The following is a 17,150-nucleotide window of genomic DNA, read 5'->3' as shown; positions in this document are numbered from 1 at the left end:
CCTTGGAAATCCTGAAAACGCGGGGGAAAGGAGCTTCGTTCGGGTAAATTCACACCGAGAACTGTTTGCCTTCTTTATAGACTGCTAGAGGTGAATAGGCTCAATTAATGGTGCAATAGTGGGTGCTGGCATATCTCGTTAAACTGCATTCATTCATACATGGTTAAAATCCGTATCAATCAAGGTATGGAGGTAAGTGTAGAAAGCAACAACATTGGACCAGCTACTGACTCTTCCACCTCACATTCAGGAAGTATGAGACACCCCGTTACTCTGAGCCCCAGCAGCAGCATCTCCAGACACACCGGTACCAGCCTGCCAAGTCTCAAACGGATTAGCAGCACACCACCGATCCTTAACGACATAAGTCAACCTCTCCCACTCGGTGACCTCAACCTTCCACTTCTCCCAAGCCTCAGTATTAGCCCTGCGATTCGCCTCCGTCTGCGCAAGGTATGGCGCCTTAATGTCGGCCGGGGCATTGCGCCACATCTGGCCGAGAGCGTGCCGGATCTCGTCGCGAGCGGCGCGCGCGTTCGTGTTCTTGGTTGCTGTGCGGCGGGCTTCGTCGCACTGCTCGCGGCAGGTGGTCCAGTAGTCCTTCTGGTAGAGGAGGAAGGGGTTCAGGCCTGCTTTTGGGGGGCGGGGAGGTGCGGGGCCCAGCTCGGCGTAGATTTCGGTCCAGAAGGCTTGGGTGTAGGCTTCTTCTTTAGATTTCTCGGTGGATTTTGGGTTGTGTTGGCGGGCAGGGGGGTTGTTGTGGTTGTTGGCGTTGTGGAGAGGGTGGTGTTTGAAGCCTTTCTCTTTTGGTACGCCGGCGTGGTGGTGCCGTTGGGTGTTGTCGATACGCTGCCGTTGACTTTCTCGGGGACCAGGGGGTTGGGTATCTCGATGGGGCCTATGGTGGACTCGATTACCTCGGATGCGGCGCGCAGTCCGGAAAGGTATGCGCCGTGGACAGTAGCTGGGTGAGTGCCGCAGGTGGCTTCGCCTGCAAAGTGCAGGTTGCCAATTTGCCGGGCCATTAGGTCGTAGTCTTCTGGGAGAGCGGCGGCCGCCACGTAGGAGTAGCTTCCGCGGGTGAATCGGTCACTGCCCCAGCGGGTGATGATGGTCTCGAGTGGATCGGGGACAGTGGCATGCTTGAAGACGTTCCGGAGTTGGCTGGTGACTTCACCAATGATTTCGGCATCTGAAGTCCGCTCCGCCTGGTGAGCTGCGTCGCCGGCCATGAGAGCGATGAGAACCGGAAGACCTGTGGTTGGCACACAGTTCCAGAACAGATAAAATCGGCCACGATTTGCCGCATACTCCTCCTGCACCATGCTGTTCGGGTTCTCAGGCTCGCGTAAAAGACCGAACATATCCCGGTCCGTATCCCAGAATGGCTGGTCAAACACCAAGATAACCTTGTTCATGACTCCGAATCCTAGTCGGTCAATTGCACCGCTCTTCCAGTCTGGAAGAGGTGGGTTAAACGTGATCGATTGTTGTTTCAGGATGCCAAGAGACCCGGTGAACACGACGTGGTCGGCCATAAACTTCTCGCCGTCTTCACACTGGACCATCGCTTTCCGGTTTCCAGACCCAACTGCATTGTAAGAGATGTTGGAAACAATCTTGCCGGTGCGCACATCAAGCTGCGTAGGAAGAGAATACAGCCCATAGGGTAGTTGTGAATAACCGCCCACCACCTGTGAATGTTCTCCCTCGAATTCATTGCCAATGTCTTGATCCCAGCCGGTTAAGCTCAGTCGGTCGACGTTTGTGGCGTTGGCATACTCGAGATTTGCGAAATGCCAGTTCAAAAGCCGCATATCCCTTGGTGTCAACGGAAGCATGCGCTGATATTGCTTGACTCCCTCGTCCATGATCGCGCCGAGGGTTTGTACTGGAGATTCTTTCGCAAGAGTCTCGAGTTCAAGAGTGTTATTCACAGTGTAACCTGGATTCAGCTTCCACCCCATCGACTGGCAAGCCAAAGCCGCCGGATGCTCCTTGGATGGACCGACAAGATCTGTATCCCCAGACGGCTTGATATCCGCAGTCTTGTGTCCGACTCCGCGACGAACTCGTTTCTTGGGGACTAGCAAATCGATCGTCCCGGCGGCTCTGGCATCCTCGTATTGTCGTACCGTCAGGCCATCGTTCACCGTCGACTCCCGCCCCGTATCAATCATGTCGCGGTCACCTTCAGCAGTGGGAACGATAACTGCGTTATGTCGGTAGAAACCAGCGCGATCAAGCACATCATTGTAGAGCTTTTCGTCCATGGAATCCCGAACCTCATCCACGGGCGATCCATCTATATCGTAAATCGTCGAGATATCACGGAGAAAGTGATAAGAAAGAGCCAGTTGGCCACGCACGATCTGGTCCAGAGGGTTGCCCTGGTCGAAACCCACGATAATCTGCGCACCCATTTCCGCCTTGGGAACGAGCCCAGAAGGAAGATCTGCTGATTGTAGACTGTGAAGAGGGTGTGAGTAGATACGCCCACCGATTCTGCGACGGCCCTCCAGGAGGACAACACGAGGCGCGGTGTCTGCGTCACGGTAGTGACGAAAAAGACTCTCCAACTGCCTTGCGCAGCCCAAACCAGCCACTCCAGCGCCAACCACGACAATAACAGGACCCTCTTTTCGTCTGCCGCGCTTTGGTGGCACTTGCGGTATCGGAGCCTCCACGCAGCCAAAATTAATATAGCCGTTCCGGACAAGCCAGTCATAGGCGAATGACGCCAGGTTCATCCATCTGTAGTCCTTGGCACAGCCCAAGGCTTCCTCCCTGGTGACACTGACCATAGGGTTCCGGGTCCAGAGCCGTAGGATTCCATTCCGGATGTTGAGGTAGAGCGTGACTTGCAGATGGCAAAGGTGGTCTTGAAGTGCATCCTGTTCCTTGCGATGAAGCGCATATGGATCCAGTCGAGACGCATATCCGGCTGCAACACATTGTTGGCCGTAGACAGCAGGTGAAAGCCTCGAAGGGATGGACGACCGGGGCCGGCATTTGGAAAAGTCAACTTTACTACTGTCCGCCAGGTTCAAGCCCGAGGGGTAGGGAGGTGTCGAGCGCGATTTTGCCGGTGTTGTCGGAGGAGATGTAGATTTCTTCGTACCAAAGGAGGATGTGAATGAAGTGGACGTGGTCGACTCCTGGGGCGTGCTGCTGCCCCCGCTGGCATATGAATCTCGAATTGATCCATTGATACCCTGAACACCGTTGCTCATTATAGGCTGATAGGATGTAGCGTTGACATCTTCAGGCAGTTTTGGATGGTTAATGGACACCGAGCTAGGGACTTTGTTCAGAGGAGGACTGTTCGAGGTCCGCGCCCGTTTGATGGGCGGCTCTGGCTGTTCAGACAGCAATGATCCTTGTATATCAGCCGTGATATTGCCATTTACGGCAAATTGATCGATGTATGGAACCATCTGGGATGTCGTAGATGCCGAGGACATGCAAACTGATCGGAAGTCGTCCTTCTCACACGTCTTGGAACCAGTGATGCACAGAAAGTAAAACCGGTGTTCTCTAGCAATGAAATCCCTTCTGAATCATTGATAGGCCTCCATATCTCAGACGAATGCGTGGATATCAAGGGTCAGGGCTTCGCAACCACCGAGTCCACATCGCTAGTCGACATGCGCAGACGGAGGGATTCCGGTAAGACCGAGATCGGAGATGATCTGAAAGCAAGTCAGAATTTCAATCGTTATTTGTAGATACATAGGGCGATAGGATAGACAAGGGTAGAGAGGGGAGGTTTGGGGCCGATAGGAATTAATGCATACTCCGCCAATCCTTCGAGGGGGACCAGGGCTGAAAGCCACACGGGAACTTACATGCAGTCAGCGGCGCAGCACTTGTCAGAACAGAGCGAAACATCCAAGTTGTCTGGCCAGAACGAACGAATGGATGAAAAGCGAGTGAGAATTCGACGGACGGCGAAGTTGCCGCATTCCGTGGGCGTATTTGTCAGTCCGCCCCTACCGGACATTTCCTACTCCATTATTGAGTCCATTGTTGGACGGTTCTATTGAGACTATAGAATAGAGAGTGAATATTATTGTTCGTCACAATCGTCATTATTCTATTCGGAAATATGTCGGTGCAGGCCATACGCCTCGCCTGATGTCCCTTCATATCCATCCGAGTCATTATCCGTGAACTCGTCATGGTACGACCGCCGGTTCGACTTCCATTGCCTAGGCGAGCGGTCGCTGTCGCTGTCATCACCCAGCTCCAAATCAACATGGTCATCATCGAAGTCACCAAACCCGATGCGCTCCTCCTCATCCCGAGCAAGTGTTTTGGAGGCAGCGTTGACGTCCGAGTCGTCCGAAAACGAGCCGTGAGGCCGGTGCGCGGCATGATCTGCTTGGAGGGACTGTCGAATATCGGCACGTTCTTTGGCTTCGAGTTCTTTGGCGCGGGCGAGTGTTCTATCGCAAGGGAAAGTTAGCAACAAGGCGGAGTAGCCGAGACTGGAGATGCGCACCGTTGATAGATATACCACCCTGTAAAGATCCCGATGGAGACTGTGACAAGGATGCTGCAGATGTTGATGGCCTTTGAGGCTGCACTCATCTCCTCGTTCTTGTCCGAGAGGAGCCGGACTCGGCTGCCTATGAAGGTGGGGACCAGCAGCTTGGGGGTGATGATGGCGGTGGCCAGCCCGTACATCAGAGGTTGCACGGTCGGAAATGTAGAGACCGCTCCGTTACATATTGAGTAGGGTAGCGGGCACAGGCGGATCATGCAGAGAAGCTTGAGCCCGTCGTATTTCAGTGTCAGGGCCAGCGCGGCAAACCGCGTGTCTCGTTCCATCATACGGTTGACAAACTTGGACAGGACTGTCCGCGACACGACGAAAGAGCAGGTCGACCCAAGAACGGATGCGGTCGCGTAAATCAGCCACCTGTTAGAATTGCAGGTTAGCTTTGCTGAGGTCTGCGCGCGGGAGGTGGCTTACCCCTTCCACGTCCCAAAGATGAACCCCAACACGGTTCCAAACGTGGACCACCCGACGAGAGGCGGGAACGAGACGAAAAAGACACACAGCCACAGGATGAAGCCCACCAGGGCAGAATTCTCCCACTTCTCCGCGACCGGACCGAGCCAGAGAAAGAGCTTGCCGGTGAAGACCATGAACACAATGGCCAAGGTAAGCATTGCGACCGCCGCCGTGACGGTGCCTACTTTCTGCAGCAGACTCATTCGCATCCACAGGTCGTATACGCGATTGGACAGCTCCGTGCCTCGGTTGATCAGCTGGTCGCGGAAGGTGGTTGCGCGTTCGCTGGACCAGCGCGCACGGGTCCAAGGGGGTTGGGCATCGTCGTCAGGAGAGGGAGAATCTGAGGATATCGGGAGCGCCAATGCCTGGGCCGTGGACTGGTAGTCCGCAGGCATGGTGGGTGGTTGATCAAATAACGGGGAGAGATCGGATCCGGGGAGGGATCTGTCGGGATTATCAGGTAGCGATCGACAAAATAATGGCCAGTGGACAGCTAGACCATTAGAAGAACACCGTCAGGGCATGGGAAAGCCCAGATCGCAGGGTCGGACATGAGGATGAAAAGAAAGGAAGAGAGGGATATTGGGTAAATGATTGATTGATTGAACAGTCAGCGGAGCTGCCGGGGGCGGAGCAGGTTTACTGGCGAACGTGGCGGAGTATATCCGGCTGCCTGACCTAGGTACTACTAGGCACCCAGAGAGACTGTGGGTAAATAATCAAAGTAAGAAATCACCTATTGCATCGACCATTCTGTACTCAATCACCATTAGAGATCATTAATTGCGGTCGCCGACGATGACCAGATCGGAGTGAACATCTCCCATTCGATCACTCCTGCTGAGTTGAGATTTTCTAGTCATGTCAATTGAGTTAAATACCGTCACGATAACTATTCCTCGTATAGCAGAGCCAAAGTACTGTCATGTGTCTGTTGTATACTGTCGACGAGGTATCTGCCGTATAGTGTTGATCCCTGCTCCACCCACTCCCCTCTTTGTTTGCACTTCATCTTCTTCTCCCTCTCTTCCGTCTGTTTATCCACCACCCTCCCACCCACCTCTTTCCCTCGCCCGATCAGCGCACTCAAGGGCCGATGCGATGTAATCTGCCTCCGCGATCTGTCCCTTCCGCGTGCCATCGGCTTCCACTGCTGTTCCCCCTATCGACCGAATTCCCCCGACATCCCTGGACCACTTTGGCTTATCATCGCGGGATCATGGCCCGGACCTTCTGACCCGCTGCCTGACTCCCTGAGCATTATATTGTCATCCCTCTCACACCCCCGCTGCTTATCTCCGCAGCGCTCAGTCCCTGTCCTCCCCCCGCCTTCGTCTCGACTACGCCATCCCCTTTTCCGACGCGCGACACCGCGCATGCACAATGGTTTCGGAGGAGCTGCTCGAGAGATGCCTGCACATCTTGCAGGACCAGACCCTGGACGAGGAGGAGCAGGTGGAAAAAGTGGAAGAGTTCTTGCGCGCAAACACCACCTTGTCCGGCTCGTCCTTGGAGAACGCGGTGCTGGATATCCTCTGGCGGCATCGAAACCGCAGCCTACCAGACTCATCCCCCCGCCTAGTCGTCATACCGTGATTCGCCGTGCCTCACCTGCACCCTGGCAGATGGCTCGCTCGTCTACGCCTTTATCGCCTCATTCCAACCTGGGAACCAGTCCCGGGAGTACCTCGTGGGTGCAGAGCTCCCGCGGGGCGTTTTCCCGGCCTCCACTCTCCTCGACCGTCTCCCCGTTCACTTCTCCACGCCCTTCACCCCGACTCGCCCTTGCGCAACCTATTCCCCACTCCCCGAATCTGAACGCGTATGAATTCTCAGATCAAAGTCAGTTGTCCGATTTCTATGGGGACTTTGGCAGCGATAGCAACGTCGACTGGCTTGTCGCAGACGATGCCAACAGCACGACCTCGTCACTAGGCGGGCTCAGCGTAGCCGGCCTGAGTGCGACTGCGGCTGAGTTTGTGCCTGATATGAGCCCGCACGATATCTTGCGCACCGTGCTGGGTGATAGACGTTCAAATGATGAAATCGAAGCGGCTCTAGAAGCAAACAGCTATGACCTCGGCGCTACCATCGCATCACTGACTCAAGATCAAGAGGTGGACGTGTTTCCGAAACAGCACGACGACGGTCGTGTGGTGGTGGGCAAGTCTATGGCAATGGATCAATCACGCCCGATCACGCCCTCGGGGCATAATCGGAGCCCGATAGTGTGCAAGTACTGGTTGTCCACTGGCCAATGTCTGCGGGCGGACTGCCGCTTCAGCCATGATTTGACAAGTCATGTGTGCAAGTAAGTGCCTTTTCCAATGAAGTTTCACATTTCATGCTGACCAGTTGGCAAAAGATACTGGGTCATGGGCAACTGTCTGGCCGGCCAGGGCTGCCCATTCTCTCATGATCCGTCCGCACTTATATCCAATCTCAGTGTCACAGATGGCAGTCGGCCAACATCGCCACCAACCGGCTCTCCGTTTCAGGGAGACAGTGGCTCTGACGCATTCCCACCATTACAGTCGTCAGCCGCAGCGGAAGACCCCTGGGCTGGACAATATATTGGCCGATATCCATCCCCTCACCTTCTACAAGGCAGCAAGCCTATCCCTCCTGGGCTGCATTCGGGAATGGGAAAACGCAATGGAAGCATGACGCTTCTTACGCGCCCTCAGTCCCGTCCTGCCAGCCGCCATCAGAATCGGGAACTCAATCCCACCGCCCCGTCGGTTGACGACCAAGATGCGTTTCCAACTCTCGCCGCAGTTAGCGCAAAGAACGCTGGGAAAAAACATCACGGGAAACGAGGCGGGCACAATAACCGTGAGGGGAATCTCAGCAGAGAGAACATTCCACCCTCATCATTGGCGGACGTCGTTCGCATGTCCCCATCGCCAGCTCTTGGAAAAAGCAAATTTAAGAACAACAAAGAGCCCAAGGGTCGTGAAAACAGCGCCGCGGCTCAGTCAATCCCGCCGCCGCAAAATATCCCCTGGCTCGAGACTGGGGGAAGAGCCAACCAGCAATATATCAAGTACCGCACCGAAGCAATCCGGCATGGCACCGTGCGGAACAAATTTCTGCAAAGGTATTGCCTCCTCCGGTGTCTGATAAGAATAACAGCTTGCTAACCATATCTGTCAGTGCTGCCCAAGCTTGGAACCGAAACGATGCTCGCGCCGCCAAAGCCCTCTCGCTCCGTGGCCAAGCCGAGAACGACGCGATGCGCAGATGTCATCGTGAAGCAGCGCGCCAACTGTACGAGGAACGCAACCAGCATTTGCATCATGCAGGCCTGGACGATTCATCAGAAGAACTCTATGTTGATCTGCACGGTCTCCACCCCGAGGAGGCGATTGAGTACCTGGAGAAAATCCTTCTGAAGCACGCGCGAGAAGGGTTGCGGGTAGTCTATGCAATCACGGGCACCGGACATCACTCGAAAAATGGCAAGGACAAGATCGGAAAGGCCGTCAAAGCCTGGCTCAACGAATGGCGGTACCTATTCCGCGAGTTCAGCGTGCCGGGTGAGCGCGGTGGCTACGTTGGCGGGATCCTTGGGATCGATCCGACCAGTTATGACAAATCTCTTGCTCGCAGTGTTGGGAATGCGACGGAGGGAGATGCCAGCGAGCCTACTCTGGCAATGGGCAAGATTCAGCTATTGAAGCGCGAGGATCTGGAGACGAAGGATCAATGACAGCACACCGATTGTGCAACGATACCCATTATAGTTACCATCCTTGGGTTTTTGCCCTAGTAACCCCGACTGTTTTCAACACAGCATAGAGGTATTCACCCATCTATATATCCTTCGGGCTCTCCGCATAGTCAGATAGAGGAGGAAAGGAAAGAAACACATCCAGAACTATCCATCATCCATTCCATTTCTCTCTTCTCTTTACTTAGATATTTACACCGCAGCTACTCAGGCTCCTGGTGCATCCACTCCTCCCTCAGCGCAGAAACATCAACCCCACAAGCCTCCGCCTTGGTAACAATCGCCCTTGCCTTATGCGCAACAGGCACATCAATCATCTTCCCATCAAGCGTCCACGCCCCACGCCCACTCCTGGCCGCCTTCTCATCTGCAATAACAACACGCATCGCCCAAACCGTCTCCTCAGCGTCCGGCCCAAAGATCTCATTCACCGTCTTCACCTGCGTCGGATGAATGCACTGCTTCCCATTGAACCCCAACCTCCGTCCATTGCGACACTCCTCCTCCAGCGCGGCGGGCGGCGATCCATCGCCTTTATCAGACTTGTACGCCGTGCAGACTAGGTCGATGGTTGAGGGAAGGTTCGCGGCGCGGGCAGCCGTTGCGATTGCAGAGCGCGCGAATAGGAATTCCGTTAGTGAAGGCGTGCGCGTTATGCTAAGGTCTAGAGCGAAGTCTTCGGCGGCGAAGCCGAGCCCTTGGAGGAGAGGGGTTGCGGAGCAGATTTGGGATAGGTTTGTGAGTGATTTGGCGGTTTCGATGAGTGCGATCAGGGAGATTGGGGTCCTTGGGACTTCGGAGGTGGCGGGTTGCTGGGAGAGAACGTGGTTCACCACGTCTGTGACGAAGGTCAAGTCCGAGGCGGAGTTCACTTTGGGGATCATGATCGTGGATAGGTTCGGCGATTGGAGCTGGGAAATTTTGTTAGAATGTAAAAAGAAACAGAGGAAGCAGTTGGCTCACCACTTCGGTAAGATCACCCAGCGCCAGCCCGCTGTCTACGGAGTTGATGCGCACTGCTCGCTCCCGGATACCCAAGGGCGTGGGCTGGTCGATGGCTCTCCGCACCAGCGAGCGGGCCTCCGCTTTCATGTGCGGAGTGACGCTGTCTTCGAGGTCATAGGCGACGCAGTCGGCGGTTAGTGAGCGGGATTTGTCGAGGAAGCGCTGTGAGGATCCGGGGACTGTATGTCGTGTAGCATGTTAGAGCTGGGGTCGGAGATACTGATGAATGCGGGGAAGAGCAGGAAGGAATCGTAGATAGAGCGGGCTGGTGGACGTACCGTAGAGCATGGACCGGCGGAGAGTGTTGCGTGCGGCCATGATTGAGGTTGGTACACTTGTCAATCTGTAGTAGTTTGGTCCTCCGGGAGAACAATGGGGTTGGATAGACCAAGCAGGGGAGTTGAGGAACTCGGTTGGGGTCGGCAATCCCACTGATCGGCGAAGCCGACTCCGGCTATTTGACGACTACTACTACTACTACTACTACTACTACTACTACTACTACTACTACTACTACTACTACTACTACTACTTTGGCGACATTCTCTATCATCCTGCCCTAATTCTGTATTCAAGTACGTGATTATGCTATAGCACATATCGAAATGCCCGGTTGTCGAGCTCCGTTTGATCCTAGATCATGGGTTAGTTAGCCAGCATGTACAGCCAAGATAATTCACCTCCACTTACCAGCATTCCATTCTCAATTCCATCTTCCACGATTTCACCATTGCGTGCATTTTGGTCCCGTCGCTTATTCTCCCGGTACATATAAATGTACAAAGCAAGAATCGCAGCCAGTTTGACCGAGTACCCGACCAGCATTCTATACATCTGTCAGCCCGTGTATCCAAATCCAGTCCCAAAGAACAGCATACGCAATATAGGCACTGTGATAGCCAGGAGCCTCGCTCGAAATAAATGTCTGCGGGCCTATAATGTTGCCAATGCAGTACCCTGTAAACAGCAGCGCACCCGTCACTTGTTTCTTGGTGTATCCGGCGATATTGGAGCTGATGATAGTAAGACTCATGCTGAATCCCAGTCCTTGAAAATAGCATAGCCATAGTGCGACTAGACGGCCCCATTTGTTCGTACTGGGGAGTCCAACTAGTAGTCCAGACCCAATGATACAAGTAGTGTTGGCGACGATCATGCAAGCACTCCGCGAGTGGAATCTCCCGCTATACTTGGTCGCGATGAAACCGCCGATCAGGAGAGTGAGGAATTGGACGGCACCGCCGGGGATCTGGAGGTACTGTGTTCCGAGTGTATCGAAGCCGAAAGACTCGACAATGATGGATGTGAACTTTTGCTTTTGTTAGTGTCATTGCTCTCATAAGAGAAGTTAAGGGAACATACACTCGTCAACGCTGAATTGGGCACCTGGGCTCCAATAGCCATGACAAATAAGAGCCATGTCTTGGGATCCCGCGCTGCCTGCCACACCTGCTCCCACTTGAAATGATGGTTCTTCACGCCTTGATTATTAACCGCGACTCGTTCGACCGCGATGGCTCTCTCGCGCTCGCTGAGGAACTTGGCCGTCGAAGGCAAGTCCGGGAGGAGCACGAGAGCCAGAACCCCAACTACAATGGAGATGGCTCCGAATATGAGAAAGACGTACATCCACCGAGCAAGACCGGTGGTGATATGGCCAACGGCATAACCAATCAATCTGTCCAGGTTATTTCAGTGTCTCAAGGAAACTGATTAGGTAGAACTCACCCTCCAAACATGGTGGCAACGCCATTTGTGCAATAGTACGCTTCTAATCGTAGAGGCTGCTCGGTGGACGTATACCACATGCTCATCAACAATACAAAGCCAGGGTTAACCACGGCCTCAACCAAACCTAAGATGAAGCGGTTGGCTGCAATCCCAGCGAAATTGTGGCAGGCCGGCGTGGTCATGAGCAGAGCCCCCCATACTATACTGGTAGTTCCCAGAAACTTGCCAATCGGAAGCTTCTGCAATGCTAGTCCTGCGGGCCACTGGGCGATCAGGTATCCGAAGTAGAAGATGGAGCCTTGACAGGTTAGCTGGTTTTTTATGAGGAGCTGAGAACAGAACTCACCGAGCCATGAGTAGTCCTGTCCCACTAGCCCCGTTCCTTCCTTGAGACCATACACAGATGCGAAATTGATGCTGTTTTTGTCCAGATACTGCGAGGAGTCAGCAGATAATAGCGCGCGGAATGACGTTCACTCACCTGCAGCATGTATATCACGAATAACAGAGGTATTAATTGCAGATCGATTTTGCGGATTACTTTTTTTCTTCATCGCGTGTGTATTCAAGACCTTGGTTCTGCTTATAGACGTCGTAATTATCGTCCCGCGCAGATGACCCCGTAGATGTTGAGGGCGAGGCCTCGATCTCTTTCAGTGATGCATCCATTTCGAGTATCCCTAAACGGTGGGAGCCTTAAATATCTAGCGATAGCAATGACAAGTACCGAGAGCAAGCGCTTGCCTTTTATTATCCCTCATCCCGTTCAGTCGCTATCCACGTGGAGAATGGCACGATACGAGCTAAACGAAAACCCCACACAAATGCCGAGTCTATTCCTTCGCAGAAAGTACCTGGCAAGTGAAAGAGAACGCACAGGGCGCATTTTGTTGATCGATGGTCCAGTTCTGATCACGACATCAATGCAGCGATCGCGTCTTTGACAGACCATCCCGAATCCGCTTAGTTAGTTTCCGGCATGTAACTACAAGGGACTTTTAATTAGTCTTCGTCGGGGGTTTTCCGATTTAGGCTGCTTCGGATGAATGTTCAAAGGTACAAATGGCCTCTATTATTGATTGCACTTGGCTTTATTTACATCGAGATCGGCGCCTCTATGTAGTGATTTCTCCGCGCAGTGGCGCAGTGGCTACCCGAATGGGCAGGAAGCTCTTTTAGTAGCTTTCAATCTGCTTCGGCCTGGTCTATCTTCTAGGGGACATATTTCTTTCATACTATTCATGGGTAGGTATATAAGTCATGGTGATCAATCAAGGATTACTATTGGAACCCGAAGGACAGAACCTGGCCTGGAGAGTCATCCTCCAAGGTCTCAGGACACCAAGCATTACTTTATTAGTATAATTTTCACTTGGATGTGCACTAGATAGTTAAGCCGGAGGTTGTTTGCGATATATCAAGGCTGTGAATACACTCGCACATGGCTTCAGTCGTTTCTTATTTTGCCCCGGCCACCACTTCAACACGCCCCGCCTCAAGCGCACTGTCGCTCCCCTTTCCAGACTTAGCTTTAAGGATCATGTCATCCTCGTTGAACACAGTCAGGGCCTCGCCATGCGCCAAGTCGCGCTCGAAAAGGGCGCCGATCTTGGTGGCTTCGCGGTCGAGGAATGTCCATACTGAGCGGCCCTTAGTGAAGAGGAAGTCCATCTCCTCGAGGGTCTTGCCGGCGGACTCGGGATAAAAGAGGAAGATGACAATTGACATGAGGAAGCAGAAACACATGAAAATCATGTAGAGCTTCCAGCTGAAGCGGAGTAGAGTCAGTGGATGATCCCAGGAATTATAAAATCGGGCCCGCGGTGCTTAGTTACCTGATCTCTTTCATAGCAGTAGGGATATATAGACCGAACCAGAAGTTCTATATCTTGTCAGAAATGGTCACGGCCGAGGTCTGGCGACAGGTAAACTCACAACAAACCAATTCGTGGCGGTGGTCATCGATGTTGCTCTGCCACGCATGCTCATGCTAAAGATCTCGGGCGGGTACACCCAAGCGACACATGCCCAGGTGATGGCAAATACGGCGACATAGATGTACACAAAGGCGATGACTGTGTGCGAAGCGGCCGAGCTTGTGAAATGAAAATTCGTCTTCTGCGTTAACTGGTCGTACACGGGATTTCCTATGAAGAGCTCGTCAGTCTCGGCACTACAAAAACGGTTGATCCGCAAACTGAAACTGAGTGACATACCGGTTGTCTTCATGAGGACGCCAATAACCATCATGGAGATGCCCATGCCAACTCCGCCAATGACCATGGGCCACCGTCGGCCCCATGTGTCCATATAGTACATATTCGGATAAGTGAAGAGGTTAAGCACGACGCCTTGAAGACCGTTGGCGAGAAGCGACGAAGAGGTCTTGCTGAGGCCGGCCTGCTGGAATAGGAAGACGGCGTAGTACATGATTCTATCATTTGTGAGATTACCAACGTACAAAGGGGTTAGTGATGCTTACACATTGATTCCGGTCATCGATTGCCAGAATTGCTGTACCAGATCAGTACGCTCCTACACGATCCTTTATAGAATAAGTCTCACCACTCCAATTCCGAGCCACATTCGCCGCTTGTGTGTCCCTAGCAGCAGATCAAAGTAGCTAGGCGGCGGGTGGTTCTTCTCGAAAGTAATCTTGGCCACAATCTCGGCCATCTCGGCCTGGACGTACGGGTCGTTGATATCGTCTCCAGAGTGGACTCTGGCCAGTACCTGCAGGGCCTCGTCCTGTTTATCTTTCTGGACGAGCCAGCGGGGCGACTCGGGCATAAACCACATGGTGATGTGTAGTGCGACAGTTGCCTATAGCGCGGTCAGACTGTCCATGGCCCTATTTTGTCCGTTCGGGGGGTTGACATACGATCATCTGAAGACCCATGGCAGTTCTCCAGCTTGCTTCGGACTGGATGTGGCTGGTGCCGTACTGGATCCAGAAGGCGATGAGGATTCCGAAATTGACGCAGCACTGGAAGACGCTGATGATACGACCTCGGATCCTGTAACAGATGAGCACATACGTTTTGTGTGGAGTTGAATAGCCACATACTCTCTTGGGGCGATTTCGCTTTGGTACATAGTTGTCTTGAACGAGCAGTCAGCTCCTATTGCACCATCCTCAGTCCGTGTTAACCTACCGTCATGGTCAAACAGCCGTTGCCTAGCCCATTAATGACCCGTCCGGCCACAAGGGCTGCCACGTTGTTCGCGGCCGTCGAGATCGCGATACCGATCGTGAAGATAGCAGAGCCCAGGAGGATCGTCCTCCGGCGGCCGAGCCGATCCGCCAGGAACGCACCGGTGAGAAGGGAGCCGGCGAAAGCGCCCGCGAGGATGGATGCGGTAATACCGCCTTGCTGGAAATTGCTCGGATGATTGAAGTAGGTAAGGAACTGGGGCATGGCGAGGATGCCGCCTGGAAGTTCGGGAATGTCATTCGTTGTCCTTGGGAATTGCTTGGTGGGACCACTCACTCATTGAACCGGTGTCCTATTGATGTGTTAGATTATGGCAATATGTAGGGTAGTCCGCGTTGACTGACATATCCAAAGGCTAAGCCGGCGGTGCACGGCGCAATGCCGTAAAGGTAGACTTCCTATTTAGGTGGCTGTTAAAATTGGTCGAGCAGCATTGAAGCAGGGCAGCTTACCTTTCTCACCATGTTGACTGTTGTTCCGGCAAAGTCGCGTGTCTTCTTTCCACCAAAAACCTGTCAGTCACTGTGGATCACCAGCAGCGACATTGTTTATATATCCGAAGGTGATAAGTTAACGAGAAAAAAGATAAAGAGCCGAAGAGCCGATGCTCTGGCCGTGATTGGTCAGAGCTAACCCCAGGAAATTGGAGTCTTCCCCGCAGACCCCAGATTTTTGGGGATTCCCGCGACTGGATAACTTCACACGTTCCAGCCGAACAGCCGGGCCTTTGGCTGCCATTGGATGGTTCGTGCGAGGTCTTGTCCGACGGGACTGACGCCCGAGGGGAAGAACGCGCGGACCGGCAGAATTGCGAGCTCAGATAATATTTATAAGAACTCTTTGATTCGGTCCAATTCGAATCCTTTAACACAGTCACAAGGAATTGCTCTCTCATGATGGCGCCATCAGCTACCCAGGACCGTGCCAATGGCACCTTTGCAGGCTCATCGGTACCCGCCGCCGACATCACCATCACAGGCTTCGAAGCTCATGGTGAGGACAATTTGCCTGCCAACAGTGTGGCCAAGCTAACCGCAATCCAGACCTCAGATTCCCAACCAGCTTAGACCTCTCCGGCTCCGATGCCATGAACCCAGGCCCCAACTACAGTGCCGCCTACCTCATCCTCAAGACCAACACCGACCTCTCCGGCCACGGGTTCGCCTTCACCATCGGCCGCGGCAACAACCTATGCACAACTGCTGCCGAGATGATTGCCGAGCGCCTCGTCGGCCGCTCCCTCTCCTCCCTCATCTCTAGCATGGGCGACACGTGGAGGCACCTGGTCTCAGACTCGCAGCTGCGCTGGGTCGGCCCTGAGAAAGGCGTCGTCCACCTAGGCCTCAGTGCGGTGGTCAACGCACTGTGGGATCTGTGGGGCAGGTATGCCAACAAGCCCGTGTGGCGCCTGGTCGCAGACATGACTCCCGAGGAGTTCGTCGACTGCATCGACTTCCGGTACATTGTCGATGCGATTACGCCGGAGGAGGGGTTGGCGCTGCTGAAGGAGCAGGCGGGGTCCAAGTCCGCCAGGCTAGAGGAGGCGAAAGTGAGTAAGGCAGTGCCGGCGTATACGACGCAGGCGGGCTGGCTGGGGTTTACGGACGAGAAGATGGTGCAGCTGATGAAATCGAACCTGGCGGAGGGGATGGACAAATTCAAGTTCAAGGTCGGCAGCAGTCTGGCGGACGACAAGCGGAGGCTGAAGCTCGCGCGCGAGACCATTGGCTATGAGCGGATGCTGATGGTAGACGCTAATCAGGTTTGGAGCGTGCCCGAGGCTATCGACTATATGCTCGAGCTGGTTGAGTACAAGCCTGTATTCATCGAGGAGCCTACCTCGCCCGACGACATCCTAGGCCACGCCGCGATCCGCAAGGCCCTGAAGCCCCACGGCATCGGCGTCGCCACCGGCGAGCATTGCCAGAACAGAATCATGTTCAAGCAGCTCCTCCAAGCCGGCTCGATCGATTACTGCCAAGTTGACGCCTGCAGGCTGGGGGGCGTTAATGAAGTCCTGGCCGTCCTGTTGCTGGCCAAGAAGTTCAATGTTCCCGTCGTGCCCCATAGTGGTGGCGTCGGCCTAAACGAGTACACGCAGCACCTGGCGCTGATCAATTACCTGTGCGTGTCGGGGGAGAAGAGCCTCCTTGAGCATATCAACTCGTTCCGAGAAGTCTTGACCCAACCCGTGCAGACAAAGGACGGGCACTTTGTCACACCATACGAGGCAGGCTACAGCGTCGAGTACAAACCCGAGGCTATTGCACAGTACGAGTACCCATCTGGTACATTCTGGACGAGTGAACAGGGGCAGGCAATCATCAACGGGCCCAAGCTGTAACCCAGTGTCCTATAAAGCATGTATATAGATCTTAATTGAATAGATGCGGTATGTCTGTACAAGAAGTGTTTATACATGAGTGATAGATAGTTAAGCCGG

General features: G+C 53.8%; 7 protein-coding genes across 7 annotated transcripts; 2 read left to right on the top strand and 5 right to left on the bottom strand.

The window, feature by feature from the left end:
* Window positions 1-246: 246 nt before the first annotated feature.
* On the bottom strand, window positions 247-3,464 carry aof2 (putative lysine-specific histone demethylase Aof2; the record flags this gene model as incomplete). The annotated part of the gene is made up of 2 exons (XM_057198042.1): window positions 247-849; window positions 918-3,464. 2 exons carry the CDS (start codon window positions 3,462-3,464, stop codon window positions 247-249), a joined length of 3,150 nt encoding a protein of 1,049 aa, XP_057051482.1.
* Window positions 3,465-4,096: 632 nt separating this feature from the next.
* Window positions 4,097-5,418, bottom strand: N7474_006631 (TVP38/TMEM64 family protein; the record flags this gene model as incomplete). The annotated part of the gene is made up of 3 exons (XM_057198041.1): window positions 4,097-4,448; window positions 4,505-4,924; window positions 4,979-5,418. The coding sequence occupies 3 exons, from the start codon at window positions 5,416-5,418 to the stop codon at window positions 4,097-4,099; spliced, it is 1,212 nt and encodes a 403-aa protein (XP_057051481.1).
* Window positions 5,419-6,399: 981 nt separating this feature from the next.
* N7474_006630 (CCCH zinc finger and SMR domain protein) lies at window positions 6,400-8,735 on the top strand (the record flags this gene model as incomplete). The annotated part of the gene is made up of 3 exons (XM_057198040.1): window positions 6,400-7,334; window positions 7,389-8,123; window positions 8,180-8,735. 3 exons carry the CDS (start codon window positions 6,400-6,402, stop codon window positions 8,733-8,735), a joined length of 2,226 nt encoding a protein of 741 aa, XP_057051480.1.
* Window positions 8,736-8,959: 224 nt separating this feature from the next.
* On the bottom strand, window positions 8,960-10,079 carry N7474_006629 (HpcH/HpaI aldolase/citrate lyase family protein; the record flags this gene model as incomplete). Its single annotated transcript, XM_057198039.1, has 3 exons — window positions 8,960-9,667; window positions 9,720-9,940; window positions 10,040-10,079. 3 exons carry the CDS (start codon window positions 10,077-10,079, stop codon window positions 8,960-8,962), a joined length of 969 nt encoding a protein of 322 aa, XP_057051479.1.
* Window positions 10,080-10,349: 270 nt separating this feature from the next.
* N7474_006628 (uncharacterized protein) lies at window positions 10,350-11,982 on the bottom strand (the record flags this gene model as incomplete). The annotated part of the gene is made up of 7 exons (XM_057198038.1): window positions 10,350-10,394; window positions 10,452-10,587; window positions 10,640-11,070; window positions 11,124-11,439; window positions 11,490-11,790; window positions 11,839-11,926; window positions 11,974-11,982. 7 exons carry the CDS (start codon window positions 11,980-11,982, stop codon window positions 10,350-10,352), a joined length of 1,326 nt encoding a protein of 441 aa, XP_057051478.1.
* Window positions 11,983-12,950: 968 nt separating this feature from the next.
* Window positions 12,951-15,171, bottom strand: N7474_006627 (uncharacterized protein; the record flags this gene model as incomplete). Its single annotated transcript, XM_057198037.1, has 12 exons — window positions 12,951-13,260; window positions 13,328-13,374; window positions 13,428-13,639; window positions 13,709-13,926; window positions 13,975-14,006; window positions 14,058-14,315; window positions 14,374-14,509; window positions 14,560-14,594; window positions 14,648-14,925; window positions 14,984-14,999; window positions 15,052-15,105; window positions 15,160-15,171. The coding sequence occupies 12 exons, from the start codon at window positions 15,169-15,171 to the stop codon at window positions 12,951-12,953; spliced, it is 1,608 nt and encodes a 535-aa protein (XP_057051477.1).
* Window positions 15,172-15,603: 432 nt separating this feature from the next.
* On the top strand, window positions 15,604-17,051 carry N7474_006626 (uncharacterized protein; the record flags this gene model as incomplete). Its single annotated transcript, XM_057198036.1, has 2 exons — window positions 15,604-15,700; window positions 15,751-17,051. The coding sequence occupies 2 exons, from the start codon at window positions 15,604-15,606 to the stop codon at window positions 17,049-17,051; spliced, it is 1,398 nt and encodes a 465-aa protein (XP_057051476.1).
* Between the last annotated feature and the right edge of the window lie 99 nt (window positions 17,052-17,150).

This window comes from Penicillium riverlandense (genome assembly GCF_028828495.1).
Source record: "Penicillium riverlandense strain IBT 135883 chromosome Unknown utg000006l_segment0_segment0, whole genome shotgun sequence".
Taxonomy (NCBI): Eukaryota; Fungi; Ascomycota; class Eurotiomycetes; order Eurotiales; family Aspergillaceae; genus Penicillium; species Penicillium riverlandense.
The sequence above is the reverse complement of the archived record's forward strand: the minus strand, read 5'-3'. Positions and strand labels throughout refer to the sequence as shown.